The sequence below is a fragment of the Pseudoliparis swirei genome, chromosome 16 (genome assembly GCF_029220125.1).
Source record: "Pseudoliparis swirei isolate HS2019 ecotype Mariana Trench chromosome 16, NWPU_hadal_v1, whole genome shotgun sequence".
Lineage (NCBI taxonomy): Eukaryota > Metazoa > Chordata > Actinopteri > Perciformes > Liparidae > Pseudoliparis > Pseudoliparis swirei.
This window is the reverse complement of record NC_079403.1, coordinates 701,601-717,282: the sequence shown is the minus strand read 5'-3', so window position 1 is coordinate 717,282 and position 15,682 is coordinate 701,601. Positions and strand designations below refer to the sequence as shown.

General features: G+C 46.9%; 1 protein-coding gene across 1 annotated transcript; it reads right to left on the bottom strand.

The window, feature by feature from the left end:
* Positions 1–624: 624 nt before the first annotated feature.
* Positions 625–3,448, bottom strand: LOC130206568 (zinc finger protein 436-like). The gene is made up of 3 exons (XM_056434594.1): positions 3,214–3,448; positions 2,171–2,479; positions 625–2,095 (listed from the first exon to the last, which is right to left on the bottom strand). Exons 1-3 carry the CDS (start codon positions 3,440–3,442, stop codon positions 732–734), a joined length of 1,902 nt encoding a protein of 633 aa, XP_056290569.1. The 5' UTR covers positions 3,443–3,448; the 3' UTR covers positions 625–731.
* Positions 3,449–15,682: the final 12,234 nt, after the last annotated feature.

Sequence of the window (15,682 nt, the reverse complement as noted above, 5' to 3'; positions counted from 1 at the left end):
CTGATTATGGCTTACAGTTTAAGAAAACTCAAATATCCTATCTCTAAATATTAGAATATCATGAAAAAGTATACTAGTAGGGTATTAAACAAATCACTTGAATTGTCTAATTAACTCGAAACACCTGCAAGGGTTTCCTGAGCCTTGACAAACACTCAGCTGTTATACATCTTTTTTTTTACTTGGTCTGAGGAAATATTAAAATTTTATGAGATAGGATTTTAGAGTTTTCTTAAGCTGTAAGCCATAATCAGCAATATTAAAAGAATAAAAGGCTTGCAATATTTCAGTTAATTTGTAATGAATCCAGAATGCATGACATTTGTTTTTTTAATTGCATTACAGAAAATAAAGAACTTTATCACAATATTCTAATTTTCTGAGACAGTCCTGTATATGTTTATCTATATGTATATACACATATATATATGTGTATATATATATCTATATATATAGATACACATATATATATGTGTATCTATTTATATATGTGTATATATATATATGTGTATCTATATATATATATAGATACACATATATATATATGTGTGTATTTATACATATATATATATATATATATCCAGTCAACAGTGTAACAGATTTAAAGCTGAACAGAAGCAGCAATGATGATTGATTATTGATTTCTGATCAAATCTTTATTAAAGAGACGGAACAGAATTGATCCTGAAGACAAAGAACCTGAGGTTAGGAGGGGAGCGAGAGGTCAAAGGTCAGGAGGAGAGTTCAGCGACGACCTCCGTGACGTCCACGGCCACCACCGTCTCTTCCTGTTTGTAGGTGGGGGCGGGCGCCGCGTCGTCGTCGAACAGAATGGGCGGGGCCTCGTGGGCGGGCTCCGCCCCCACGCCGTGCATGCGCCGCATGTGCTGCTGCAGGTTGCCGCGGCGGTTGAAGCGCGCGGCGCAGCGCTCGCAGGCGAACGGCCGCTCGCCGGTGTGGACCACGGCGTGCCTGGCGAGCTGCGAGCGGCACTTCTTGTCTTTGCCGCAGACGCGGCAGACGAAGCTCTGCGGCGGCGCCGCCCCGTCGGCGTGCAGCGCGCGGCGGTGCCGCGTCAGGTGGCCGAGGCGCCGGAAGCCGCGGCCACAGCAGTCGCAGCGGTGCGGCCGGCGCTCGCTGTGCACCGGCTGGTGGCTCGCCAGCAGGGAGCGGAAGCGGAACACTTTGCCACACACGGGGCACGGGAACGCCTTGGGGGGCGCCGGGCCGCGGGGGGGCGGCGCCGCCCGGACCCTCAGGTGGATGCGCAGGTGGTGCTGCTTCAGGCAGGCGGCGCGCCGGAAGCCGCGCAGACACACGGCGCAGCGGTGCGGCCCTCCGCCCGCGTGGCCGCCGGCGTGAGCGGCGAGCAGCGCCGACGACTTCAGCCGCTTGCCGCACACGGCGCAGGCGAACGGCGCCGGCTCCTCCTCCTCGGCGCCGCCCCGCTCGCCGTGCACCAGGCTCTCGTGGCGCTGCAGCTGGTAGCGGCGGCTGAACTTGCGCCCGCAGACGTCGCAGAGGTGCGGCCGCTCGCCGGTGTGCGTCTGGAAGTGCGCCGCCAGCTGCGAGCGGCACCTGAACTCGCGGCCGCAGAGGTCGCAGAGCAGCGAGCTGCGCGGCGGCGGCTCGGCGGCGCCGCGCGCGTGGGCCACGGCCTTGTGGTGCTGCAGGTCGTTGGTCCTCATGTAGGCCTTGGTGCAGAGGTCGCAGCCGTGGGGCTTGACCCCCGAGTGGATGACCTCGTGCGTCTTCAGCCGGGACCGGCAGCTGAAGGTCTTTCCGCACGCGGCGCACAGCCAGGCCGGCGGCGGGCGGCGCCGCTCGCGCCGGGCCGCGCCCCCGGGGTGCAGCCGCGCCACGTGGTGCCGCAGGTTGTCCCGGCGGTTGAAGCGGAGGTCGCACAGAGGGCAGCCGAACGGGCGCCGGCCCGTGTGGATGAAGGCGTGGCGCGCCAGGCTGGACTTGTTCTTCATCGCTTTGCCACAGACGTCACACACGCTGCCCGCCGCCTCCAGCTTCACGGAGCACACAGGTGCATGCTGGGAGACGGAGTCCAGCTGCACCTCCACCAGCGCCGAGCGAGGGCTCACAGCTGGAGACACACACACACACACTGATATGTGGAGGTCTGAGGATGAAGAGGAGGAGGAGGCAGTACTTCACTCACCTCCCTCAGGTGGAGTCCAGGTGGGATCACCCATGTCCTCCTCCTCCTCCTCCTCCTCCTGCTGCTCCTGCTGCTCCTCCTGCTCCATGTCAGGTGGTACACGTCGGTGGTGTGGTTGAGCTGGAGCTCGCGTGATGGCGTTAGACCTCTGAGGCGACGGCCTCCTCTGAGTCCTGGACTGGGTGAGTTTGAGGGTCCTGGTGCTGGTCCTGGTCCTGGTCCGGTTGGGGGTGCAGTGCTGCAGCAGAGCACCCCCGTCTGGTCCATCAGGTCTAACTGCAAAGCACTGCAGCAGCATCGCAGACGAGCCTGCAGACAGAGCGTAAACACCTGGAGAACTGAACCTCAAATCCAGAATAGAGCCTTTAAACCAGACTAAAGCCTTTAAATCCAGAATAAAGTCTTTAAATCCAGAATAAAGTCTTTAAACCAGACTAACGTATTTAAACCAGACTAAAGTCTTTAAATGCAGACTAAATTATTTAAATCCAGACTAAAGCCCTTGAATCCAGACTAAAGCCTTTAAATCCAGAATATAGTTTTTAAACCAGACTAAAGTCTTTAAATCCAGACTAAAGCCTTGAAATCCAGAATAAAGTCTTTAAACCAGACTAAAGTCTTTAAATCCAGCCTAAAGTCTTTAAACCAGACTAAAGTCTTTAAATCCAGAATAAAGTCTTTAAATCCAGAATAAAGTCTTTAAACCAGACTAACGTATTTAAACCAGACTAAAGTCTTTAAATGCAGACTAAATTATTTAAATCCAGACTAAAGCCTTTAAACCAGACTAAAGTCTTTAAACCAGACTAGACTTTAAATCCAGAATAAAGTCTATAAACCAGACTAAAGTCTTTAAATCCAGACTAAAGCCTTTAAACCAGACTAAAGCCTTTAAAGCCAGAATAAAGTCTTTAAACCCAGAATATAGTTTTAAAACCAGACTAAAGTCTTTAAATCCAGAATAAAGTCTTTAAACCAGACTAAAGTCTTTAAACCAGACTAAAGCCTTTAAAGCCAGAATAGTGGATTCCTGCTGGACTAACCTGAGTGCCTCCAGCTGAGCTGCTGGGTCAGCAGGTCCACCTGGACCGCAGCGTCCCTCCTCTCGGCGCCGTCGCTCTGGCAGCCCACCTCCCTCCTCTCCTCCTCCGGACTCTCCCACTGGCAGCCCACCTCCCTCCTCCTCCTCTCCTCCGGCTCTCCTTCGTCTCTCAGCAGGAGAACACACAGAGGTTCTCCTCCTGGAGGAGGATCCAGGAGTCCAGACGCCATCCTGAAACATCAAGAGAGCGCAGAGAGAGAGTCTCTCTCTCTCTCTCTCTCTCTCTCTCTCTCTCTCTCTCTCTCTCTCTCTCTCTCTCTCTCTCTCTCTCTCTCTCTCTCTCTCTCTCTCTCTCTCTCTCTCGCTATAGCTCTCTCTCTCTCTCTCTCTCTCACTCCCTCTCGGAGCTCGTGAGAGTCTTCTCTCTCTCTCTCTCTCTCTCTCTCTCTCTCTCTCTTAGCTCTACTGGCACAAGCACAATGCTCCCTGAGAAAACTGGGCTCGCACGCCTAATTAAATACGCCCGCGTTTTGGCGCTGCACGTGACCGACGGAGCGCGTGAGAGTCTGCGGTCCAGAAGGTTTGAATCCACAACAGTTCAACCGAACCACAGCGACCGGAACCGGAAGCGTCTCCTTCTTTTACGACTTCTTCTTCTTCTCACCGGTTTCCTGCAGGATGCGCTCTCAGGCGCGTTCCCGCTGCCCCCTCGCGGTGACGTGTGTAACTGACACAATGAAACGTCTTTATTACAGGAAGACATTTATTTATCGTTTCAAGTCTCCTGAAATGTTAGAAAACGCAATATATATATATATATATATATATTTACACACATACTCTGCAGGTCCTCTTTCAAATATCTGACACACACACACACAGTGAATTGACAAACAGATTTTTATTTGCTATATTTTGGAACGATACAACATAAATAAAAGTATTTATTACAATAATGTTTTTGTCTGCACCAGAGCCATACATAACCAGGGTTACACAGGTCTAGAGCCATATATAACCAGGGTTACACAGGTCTAGAGTCATATATAACCAGGGTTACACAGGTCTAGAGCCATATATAACCAGGGTTACACAGGTCTAGAGTCATATATAACCAGGGTTACACAGGTCTAGAGCCATATATAACCAGGGTTACACAGGTCTAGAGTCATATATAACCAGGGTTACACAGGTCTAGAGTCATATATAACCAGGGTTACACAGGTCTAGAGCCATACATAACCAGGGTTACACAGGTCTAGAGCCATACATAACCAGGGTTACACAGGTCTAGAGTCATATATAACCAGGGTTACACAGGTCTAGAGCCATATATAACCAGGGTTACACAGGTCTAGAGTCATATATAACCAGGGTTACACAGGTCTAGAGCCATATATAACCAGGGTTACACAGGGCTAGAGTCATATATAGCCAGGGTTACACAGGTCTAGAGCCATATATAACCAGGGTTACACAGGTCTAGAGTCATATATAACCAGGGTTACACAGGTCTAGAGCCATATATAACCAGGGTTACACAGGTCTAGAGCCATACATAACCAGGGTTACACAGGTCTAGAGTCATATATAACCAGGGTTACACAGGTCTAGAGTCATATATAACCAGGGTTACACAGGTCTAGTGTCATAACCAGGGTTACACAGGTCTAGAGCCATATATAACCAGGGTTACACAGGTCTAGAGCCATATATAACCAGGGTTACACAGGTCTAGAGTCATATATAACCAGGGTTACACAGGTCTAGAGCCATATATAACCAGGGTTACACAGGTCTAGAGTCATATATAACCAGGGTTACACAGGTCTAGAGTCATATATAACCAGGGTTACACAGGTCTAGAGTCATACATAACCAGGGTTACACAGGTGTAAAGAATATATATTTTAGCTTAGCACAGCCTAGTATTGTTTGCATAAATATTATGTGTAAGATGGAAAACACTGAATGGAAGTTAAAATCTCCAGCGGAGCACTCTGGTGCCTGACTGATCTAAAGAAAGATAACAGTGACGCTTGGTGAGGTTCCGTGAGCCCCCCTCCGCATCCACACATTCCGGAGGTGATCACATACAAAGAGCTCTCTATACTCTCAGAGCGTAGGAAGGGTCCTGATGTGGCCATTATTCTCCTTTTAGACACTCGAGGTCACTCACTTTCCCCCCCCTTCACCTATCCCCCTCACACGCTCACACACTCACACATGGGAAAAAGCCCCGGTGTGTGGACGGCCTTCGAGAAGATCCAGGCCCCATTCCTGAAGAGATAAGGCCCAAGGAGTCTTCTTACAAGAGAGGGACTATTAAATCAACTATCTCCTCTTCCCACACCTTTTCACAACATGTGCTCTCATTGGCGGGCCGAGAAGAACCAATGAATGAGCGACAGCGATGGAGGCAGAGGAACAAGAACCAATGAGAAGACACCATCCTCTTTACCTCCTGACCAATCAGAACTGGTCATGAAGATTATTTAAACCGTTGCGCCCTCTGTTAAGGGCCTCTCTCTGGTCTGAATACTCTAGGTACCAGCCGGAGGGGGGTCCATGCATGATGTCTACTTGTATCCTGATTTCTGAATAAAACGCTTATAGATGTAACGTAGAAGTCTACCGCTCTTTCTTCCAGTGAGTGTCGTCCAGGTGGTGTGTCGCTGTCCTGAAAATCCAACAAAATGGTAGCAGACGAATGGTTGTGAAATCCGGTCCAGAGACCTGAGGAGGACGAGCACGAGAGACCCCCGGACGGACCACTGCTTTCAAGGCCCACTCCAAAAAACTGATCAAACACCGGTGTACAAAATAAGGTAGGACTGAACCTATTTATTTTTGAATCAGTCAGATTGAATACTCTAAATTTGATCAGGAGTATTGGAAGTGAGTATTGAAACTGCAAACTTGTTTGACTTGATTTTAATAGAAATAAAGCGTAAAAAGGGAAATCACGATACAGTTTGACACTAAAGTCCTCTAACATACGTGAGGCCAGCCATAAGGCTGGAGAGACGACCTCGAAGGAGTGTGGGCCGCGTAGTCTGAAGTCCTCTAACATACGTGAGGCCAGCCATAAGGCTGGAGAGACGACCTCGAAGGAGTGTGGGCCGCGTAGTCTGAAGTCCTCTAACATACGTGAGGCCAGCCATAATGCTGGAGAGTCGACCCCGAAAGGAACCGGGGCCGCGCAGTTCGAAGTCCTCTAGCATAAGTGAGGCCGGCGGGTAACGCTGGAGAGTCGACCCCGAAAGGAACCGGGGCCGCGCAGTTCGAAGTCCTCTAGCATAAGTGAGGCCGGCGGGTAACGCTGGAGAGTCGACCCCGAAAGGAACCGGGGCCGCGCAGTCTAAGAGTCCTCAGATATTACGTGAGGCCAGCCATAAGGTTGGAGAGACGACCTCGAAGAAGTGTGGGCCGCGTAGGAATTAAACACATGTGTATGCATAAACTGTGAATGAATGTTGAATACCGGTGGTGAATACATGTTGTCAAAGTGGAATCAACAGAGCAGAGTCGAAACCTCACGGTGTCAACGCAAGCTCTAGTCTGTTGAATTGCACGAGTGATAAATGAGGATTTATTGTTTTGAAAGGCACGCTGCCGAGTAAAGAACACATTGTATGGTGATTATGTACTACGTTTAAGAGCAGGTACGAGTTTGAGATTGAGGAGGATACTGAGAAACAAAGAGGTAACTCCGCTTAACACGCAGAAATACAAGAACAGAAAGGAGGGGGGACAAGCAGAGAGCTGCTGCGCGCCTCCGCGGAGAAAAGCACGAGCTTTTCACACAACAGAGCAGCCCCTCCCCTACCCACTTAGCTGCGCGCACCCAGAGCGAGCCAAGTTGAGAGCAGAACAGAGCAGGACAGTGACGGAAGAATTCCTTTTGAAGATAACTATTAATTGATAGAGTGTGTGACCATCATCTTTCTGTCTGAAACATAGTTTTTAATAAGTACGTATTTTTTATAATATTAACAGAAAACGGACATTTGCAGTTCAGATAAAATATAAAAGAACACAACAACAACAATTAGCCCCCTTCCTCCCGTTTACCCTCCCCAACCCACACGGTCCCCAAAGATGAATCCCCAGCCGTTGAATAACGGGGGGTACGGACAGACTGACAACACACGACACCATAACAACTCCAACTATATACCTGGTAGAGGAAGCAGGAGAACAGGCCCATACAATTGCTACAACTGTAATGAGCCAGGGCACTGTGCCAAAAACTGTAAGAGGCCTAGAGGTAACTATTACGGAAGAGGTGGCAGAGGAAGAGGAGGAAGAGGAAGATACAGAGGAGGAAGTTATGGAGGACCTGGAGGGTACAATGGACCCCAGGGAACCCCTGTTCAACAACAGCAGCAGCCTCCACAGCTACAGACTCCCCCTCAACAGCCCCCCCCTCTGCAGCAGACAGCAGCACAACCACAATACATCATAGTCTGTATCCAGCCCCTCCTCCAAATCCATAAGCACTGATCTATCAACAGCCACAGCAAGCCACGTTTGCACCGCTTCAAGCTTAGTTATGCATAAAAGAAGCCCGTTCAGGAGTAAAAGGAGTAACAACTGGGGCAACAGAGGCTTTAGACGAGTATTAATAATTTTTAATTATAGTCAGGCTGGACATTGGGCTAATTTTTGTCCTTATCCACCACAGGGTTAGCAGTCTCAGTCAGAACCACTTCAGTACTCTCATAATGTCTAACCCCGCCATAACAAGCACCCAACACATAGCCACAGCCACAAGGCAATAGTGATCCACGGCACCAGGCCCGGACCAGAGACACAACATTAGGCGTGCCCAGATCCAACAGCTGACAGCGAACTGTACTCACTGAACAGAAATGTGCCACACCCACTAGTCACCCAATGATTCAACTGGAGACTAAAGAGACACTGAACAGGAAGCAAAGCGTCCGGTGGGACAGAGTAGATGATGATGACATCACACCTCTGCATGACAACATCCAGCAGTGGAGACTTTGGTTCAAAGTCCTGCATCCCTACTCACCACCAGGGGACCAAAGACATTGTGCCCTTAACTCCTCCTTGATACAAGATGAGATCTGAGATCCTGAGGGACTGCCTGCAACACGAGATTGAGGTTCGTGAAGACCCAGCTGAGGAGGCTTGGAGATCTATGCAGAACAGCAAGGAGTAGCAGCGGCTGGTGAATGAACACCAGAGTTGCAGATTGTATGCAGTCGTTGACACCGCAGCTCGACGTCACAGTGTTGGTCCAGAGTGGAGGCAAAGAGAAGAACAATGGTGAAAGCAGAGGTTGAGGCTACGGACTGGGTGCACAAACAAAATTAACACTTGCATTACTCCACATTTGAGAATATGTAAAGAACTGCACACACATCGGAGGTCCAGTTAATATTAGAGACACATGCTTAGACACACACATAGTAGAGAGAACACTGATCATGGGGACACTGACAACATGCGTAACTTATCTCCAGACACTTTTAAGACTAAAGGGTGAACTGATGTGTGACTGATTCCGATAGCTCCCGTAGAGATAGAGTTAAAACCGCACGATTCCAATTTAATCGTCACCAGCATCCCTTAAGGATGGAACAGACTGTAGATATATTTTTTAAATCATAGAATGGTTGTTATAGGCAGGTGTACTGGAGAGGACGAGGGCGCCCTGGAATACATTAATTAATTAATTTCCTAAACCTGGAAAATGGGCCTTGATATGGGGCCAATAAATAAATTTGTAACCCGTTCTTTAATAATTAGGCCGACTTATTATGATCAGATCAACGTGCTAATTTTTTGTTTTAATACTGTACATGGGGTAAAAAAGTGCGAGTCGGATTAACCAAGGGCCAGGTCAAACTAAATTTTTTCTTGTTCCTTTGTGAGAAGACATGAGGTCAGTGGGGGTGAGACACATTAGCATAGTAGAAGACGCCAGTACGTGGTTGTTGTTGTAAATTACATCCGACACACCAGTTACATGCTGCTGCTGTTTTCACCAACACATTTTGACAATTTGGATTTAAGAGATATTGTCGGCGGGGTACTATTGCCAGTGTTAAAGATATAGTGTTGGGTTTACTATTGATTTTGATAAACAATAGTGGTTATTATTACAGTAATGCCGTTAGGCGACGAGTAATTGATTTCTCATCACTGTTTCAGGACTGAGTTTTATTTGTTTATCTCTTTTTTTTTTGATGGACAGTTTTAGAGAATAGTGTTGGGTTTACTGTTTTGGGAAAAGACAGTGGTTATTATTACAGTAATGCCATTAGGCTTACGAGTAATTGATTTCTCATCACCGTTTCAAAACTGAGGTTTTTATTTTAGTCGGTTTAAAGGATAGTTTTGGGTTTACTGTTTTTTGGAAAAATAGTGGTTATTATTACAGTCGTCCGTTGGACGTACGAGTAATCGATTTCTCATGAGCTGTTAAGAAACTGACACCTATTTATGCGACGTGCTAAATTGGCAGTTTTGTTTAAAGTAACAAATATTCTCCCATTCTACAGTATATTGTTAAATGTTTTGTGTAATAATAACGTCCTTTTCCCATTTTTGACAGCTGCAGGCTGTAACAAGTCTTGATGCTTGACTGTTTTGATTGTCTGTGATTGCTGTTTAACCAAAGTAACAGTTTCTGCCATCTTGTTTACGAAAGATTGAAAAAAAAATGGAAAAAAAAGATTTGCATAAAAGTAACAGTCTTTTCCCATATTTGAGATTACGTTGTATAATTGTGTACACTGTACATTTGCTAATTTGAAATTTATCCCAACCGCACCGCACCCACGTTTAGACACATAGTGTAGAAAAAATTGTCTTTCAATTTCTTTCGAAAAATCGATTTACGATTTTGTGAGGGATTTTGATCTGATATTGTTTTTTTTTTTTTTTTTTTAGGAATTTCTGTGCTCTACATTTACATTTCCTTACATATATTAAGCCTCAGCACCTGATCCCCCTTAACAAGAAAGAAGTTGACTGCAACATGCATCCACCTTGAGTTTTCTGAATCAAAGGTTGTTTCAGAGAAAGGAGGGATAGAAGATGCAGAGACAGTTGTGGCTGATACCGAGATGTGGCGTTCAAGGAGTGATCATGTCTGGCTGGCACAGCTTTGCAACCAAACACTTACCACATTTAGAAACAAGCACCTACAAGAAGTTGAGAAATATTTCTAGAGAGCACATTCACACGGAGCAGTCTATTGCCCAATCACAGGTGATAGTCGAGAGCTAATCAACAATTGAAGCAATTGAGACAATGATGGCTAAATTATCCTCAAAGGAGGGAGAACATTTCTCTCCCATGAGATATTGACATGAAGACCCATGCGGGGTCTACAGAGAGTTAGGAGACAGTCCTAGACTTGACATATTTCAGAGAATATTCTGGGAAAAAATAACTGACCAGATCTAAGTTTTTCTCCAAGTAGGTTGCTGAAGCCCACTAGGAGCCAGCTGATGAGTCATCAGTGGAACCAGGTGACTGGGTAAGACTCGAGGTTCACAAGAGGAAGTGGACTGAGCCCAGGTGGACAGGGTGTTTTTAAGTCATTGCAAGGACTTCACAGCGCCCTCCAGGTGAGAGGCTTCACCAAGAGAGGAGCACCGTATAACACATTGTACATTTGCAGATCAGCCGGCCGAAGAATCACAACCAGCCGCTGAATAGTTGCCTCATCAGGGTAATTCTGACTAACAGATGTGAGGTCACTTCCACACATTTCTGCCTAGGCGCAGGAGCGAGAGTTAAGACTGCAACACAGAAAGTTGTCGCATACGACATCAACTCTCACTGTTCACTGTGTGAGACTTGCCATTAGCTGCACCACCAGGTGCGACTGTTTGTTTTCCCATGATGCTTTCAAGGGACGAAAGAGAAGATTGACGGACGAATACCTGCCTGCTATCAGATCCTAGTAGGATTTGAATATTTCTATGCCCTAGTCAAGGGCCATAGATAGGATCAATTGCATTTATCATAACCAGTAAAGATAAATAAAGTTAGATTGGATTGGATAAGTAATTGAGACTCTTTGATCGGGACTTGTCCTTTAACTCCCACGTAAAGCAAATCTCAAGGACTGCATTCTTTCATCTACGTAATATTTCAAAAATCAGGCACATCTTGTCTCAAAAAGATGCAGAAAAATTGGTTCACGCGTTCGTTACTTCGAGACTGGATTACTGCAACTCCTTATTAGCAGGCTGCTCTAATAAATCTCTTAGGTCCCTCCAGTTGATCCAGAATGCTGCAGCTCGTGTTCTCACTAAAACTAAGAAAAGAGATCACATCACTCCTGCACTAGCTGCTCTGCACTGGCTCCCAGTAAAATCAAGAATCACTTTTAAAATTCTTCTCTTAACCTACAAAGCCTTGATTGGTGATGCTCCATCATATCTTAAGGAGCTTGTCGTACCATATTGCCCCACTAGAGAGCTACGCTCACTAAATGCGGACTACTTGTAGTTCCTAGAGTCTTAAAAGTAGAATGGGAGCCAGAGCCTTTAGTTATCAAGCTCCTCTTTTATGGAACCAGCTTCCAATTTCAGTCCGGGAGGCAGACACAGTCACCTCGTTTAAGAGTAGACTTAAGACCTTCCTCTTTGACAGAGCTTATAGTTAGGGCTGAATCAGGTTTGCCCTGGTCCAGCCCCTTGATATGCTGCTATAGGCTTATAGCTGCCGGGGTACGTTTTAGGATGCACTGAGTACCTATCTCCTCTTTTCTCTCCTTAAGGATGAATTTTCATCTCTCAATCACACGTTACTAACTCTGCTTTCTCCCGGAAGTCCTTTTGACTTTACGTCTCATGGGGTCATCGGACCCTATGAGACGGCATAGATCCTATCTGCCTGATGGATCGTCTGGGTCGTGGAATTCCTGCTCATGACTACGCCACTGTCCTGTTGAGACTCCGCCCACTCCTCCTCCCACCGCCATCTGCCTGATGGATCGTGGAGGTCTCCATCGTGGAATATGCCTACTATGAACTATTCATACACTCTGTCATATTCATTGAATGTATTTTAACTCTAAATCTGTCCTTCTGTACACATTACATCTATTGCATCTGTCCATCCTAGGAGAGGGATCCTCCTCTGTTGCTCTCCTCCAGGTTTCTTCCCTTTTTTTCCCCCTGAAGGGTTATTTGGGAGTTTTTCCTGGTCCGATGTGAGGTTTTGGGGCAGGGATGTCTATGTGTACAGATTGTAAAGCACTCCGAGACAAATTTGTAATTTGTGAAATTGGGCTATACAAATAAACTGAATTGAATTGAATGACGGATGGCCATTTAATAGATGATTCCTCCCACACGGGGTGAGAAGCTGTTCCTCCGACTCAGTTAAAGATTGCGAATTCAAGCCTAGAAAGTATTAGATACTTATTAAATATAGAAATTAAAATAAAATTTTTCATAGTCAAGTGTCACATTCTGTATAGATCCGGCCTAGTGGCTGTTGTGTTGTGTTTTCTCATTCTCTTCAACAGCTACACCTGACGCTCCAGCATCGACCTCCATCGTGTGCTGACTGCCTGCTGTGAGGACCTGCCATGAGGAGCTGCCCACAGGAGCATCGGACACCATCATCACCCGGCTCAGGGAGCAGGGGAGCCAATGAAGAGCACGCTCTACCACCCACGATGCTGCCCATGAGAGTCATTTCGTATCCAGGACCCATGCGACACCAGTGAAAGAACAACAACAAGCCTGGCCAGGACGATCCTGACGAAATCAAGTTCAAGACCACCGGATGAAGACCCCATCGACAGCCGGAGGAGACGCTGACGCGGAGCAGAGGAGCAGAGGAGCAGAGGAGCAGAGGACCAGAGGACCAGAGGACCAGAAGGACTTCCAGGACCAGACAGGATGAAGCAGATGGATTGCAGCGGGGACCGGATCGTCAACTGGTTATCAGGATGCCAACCTGCTACTCACCAGCCGCTAGGATGCAAGACCCCCCCCCTGCCTGACCACTCTCAATTTCACCTCTTTCCTTCGACACCTGCACACTACAGATTTAACGCACACAGACCTACTGACTTCCCTAGGATGGAAGATCTAAGAGGATGGATCGGAGTACCACATGACAGAAACCACACCCCTGTTTCCATCCCTAACAGAGAGAGACTCTCCCCGAGAAATAGGTATCTTACAGGTCTTATGGGACCTTAATCTAGGCAACGAAAGATTATATTTCAGGAGACTCATTCACGTCAAATGGCAGAGCTAAGACAGGACGAGGAGACCAGGACACATAGCCACTTAGGGAGGCCAGGCCATGACAAGATCTGGCATAAAGAGGGAAATAAATATTCCCGGAGTAAAGGTTCACATTCAGCGGATGTGAAAAGAGGGATTTGTAAAGAATATATATTTTAGCTTAGCACAGCCTAGTATTGTTTGCATAAATATTATGTGTAAGATGGAAAACACTGAATGGAAGTTAAAATCTCCAGCGGAGCACTCTGGTGCCTGACTGATCTAAAGAAAGATAACAGTGACGCTTGGTGAGGTTCCGTGAGCCCCCCTCCGCATCCACACATTCCGGAGGTGATCACATACAAAGAGCTCTCTATACTCTCAGAGCGTAGGAAGGGTCCTGATGTGGCCATTATTCTCCTTTTAGACACTCGAGGTCACTCACTTTCCCTCCCTTCACCTATCCCCCTCACACGCTCACACACTCACACATGGGAAGAAGCCCCCGGTGTGTGGACGGCCTTCGGAGAAGATCCAGGCCCCATTCCTGAAGAGATAAGGCCCCGAAGGGAGTCTTCTTACAAGAGAGGGACTATTAAATCAACTATCTCCTCTTCCCACACCTTTTCACAACATGTGCTCTCATTGGCGGGCCGAGAAGAACCAATGAATGAGCGACAGCGATGGAGGCAGAGGAACAAGAACCAATGAGAAGACACCATCCTCTTTACCTCCTGACCAATCAGAACTGGTCATGAAGATTATTTAAACCGTTGCGCCCTCTGTTAAGGGCCTCTCTCTGGTCTGAATACTCTAGGTACCAGCCGGAGGGGGGTCCATGCATGATGTCTACTTGTATCCTGATTTCTGAATAAAACGCTTATAGATGTAACGTAGAAGTCTACCGCTCTTTCTTCCAGTGAGTGTCGTCCAGGTGGTGTGTCGCTGTCCAACTCCAACACAGGTCTAGAGCCATACATAACCAGGGTTACACAGATCTAGAGTCATACATAACCAGGGTTACACAGGTCTAGAGTCATATATAACCAGGGTTACACAGGTCTAGAGTCATACATAACCAGGGTTACACAGGTCTAGAGTCATATATAACCAGGGTTACACAGGTCTAGAGTCATACATAACCAGGGTTACACAGGTCTAGAGTCATACATAACCAGGGTTACACAGGTCTAGAGTCATACATAACCAGGGTTACACAGGTCTAGAGCCATACATAACCAGGGTTACACAGGTCTAGAGTCATATATAACCAGGGTTACACAGGTCTAGAGTCATACATAACCAGGGTTACACAGGTCTAGAGTCATACATAACCAGGGTTACACAGGTCTAGAGCCATACATAACCAGGGTTACACAGGTCTAGAGCCATACATAACCAGGGTTACACAGGTCTAGAGTCATATATAACCAGGGTTACACAGGTCTAGAGTCATACATAACCAGGGTTACACAGGTCTAGAGCCATACATAACCAGGGTTACACAGGTCTAGAGTCATACATAACCAGGGTTACACAGGTCTAGAGTCATATATAACCAGGGTTACACAGGTCTAGAGTCATACATAACCAGGGTTACACAGGTCTAGAGTCATACATAACCAGGGTTACACAGGTCTAGAGCCATACATAACCAGGGTTACACAGGTCTAGAGCCATATATAACCAGGGTTACACAGGTCTAGAGCCATACATAACCAGGGTTACAGGTCTAGAGTCATATATAACCAGGGTTACACAGGTCTAGAGTCATATATAACCAGGGTTACACAGGTCTAGAGTCATATATAACCAGGGTTACACAGGTCTAGAGTCATACATAACCAGGGTTACACAGGTCTAGAGCCATACATAACCAGGGTTACACAGGTCTAGAGTCATATATAACCAGGGTTACACAGGTCTAGAGCCATATATAACCAGGGTTACACAGGTCTAGAGCCATATATAACCAGGGTTACACAGGTCTAGTCATATGTAACCAGGGTTCTGCTGATGAACATTAACATCTTCAACATGATTGTCTCTGTGTATGTGTGTGTGTATGTATGTGTGTGTACGTGTGTGTGTGTGTGTATGTGTGTGTGTGTGTACGTGTGTGTGTATGTGTGTGTGTGTGTGTGTGTGTACGTGTGTGTGTGTATGTGTGTGTACGTGTGTGTACGTGTGTGTGTGTATGTGTGTGTACGTGTGTGTGTGTGTATGTGTGTGTGT

Excerpts from the sequence above, each read along its gene's own strand:
- LOC130206568 (XM_056434594.1), bottom strand. The coding sequence starts at position 3,442 with ATGGCGTCTGGACTCCTGGATCCTCCTCCAGGAGGAGAACCTCTGTGT. Across the intron at positions 2,480-3,213 it reads GCTCAGCTGGAGGCACTCAG|GCTCGTCTGCGATGCTGCTG; the intron begins GTTAGTCCAGCA and ends CTCTGTCTGCAG. Across the intron at positions 2,096-2,170 it reads CTGGACTCCACCTGAGGGAG|CTGTGAGCCCTCGCTCGGCG; the intron begins GTGAGTGAAGTA and ends GTGTGTCTCCAG.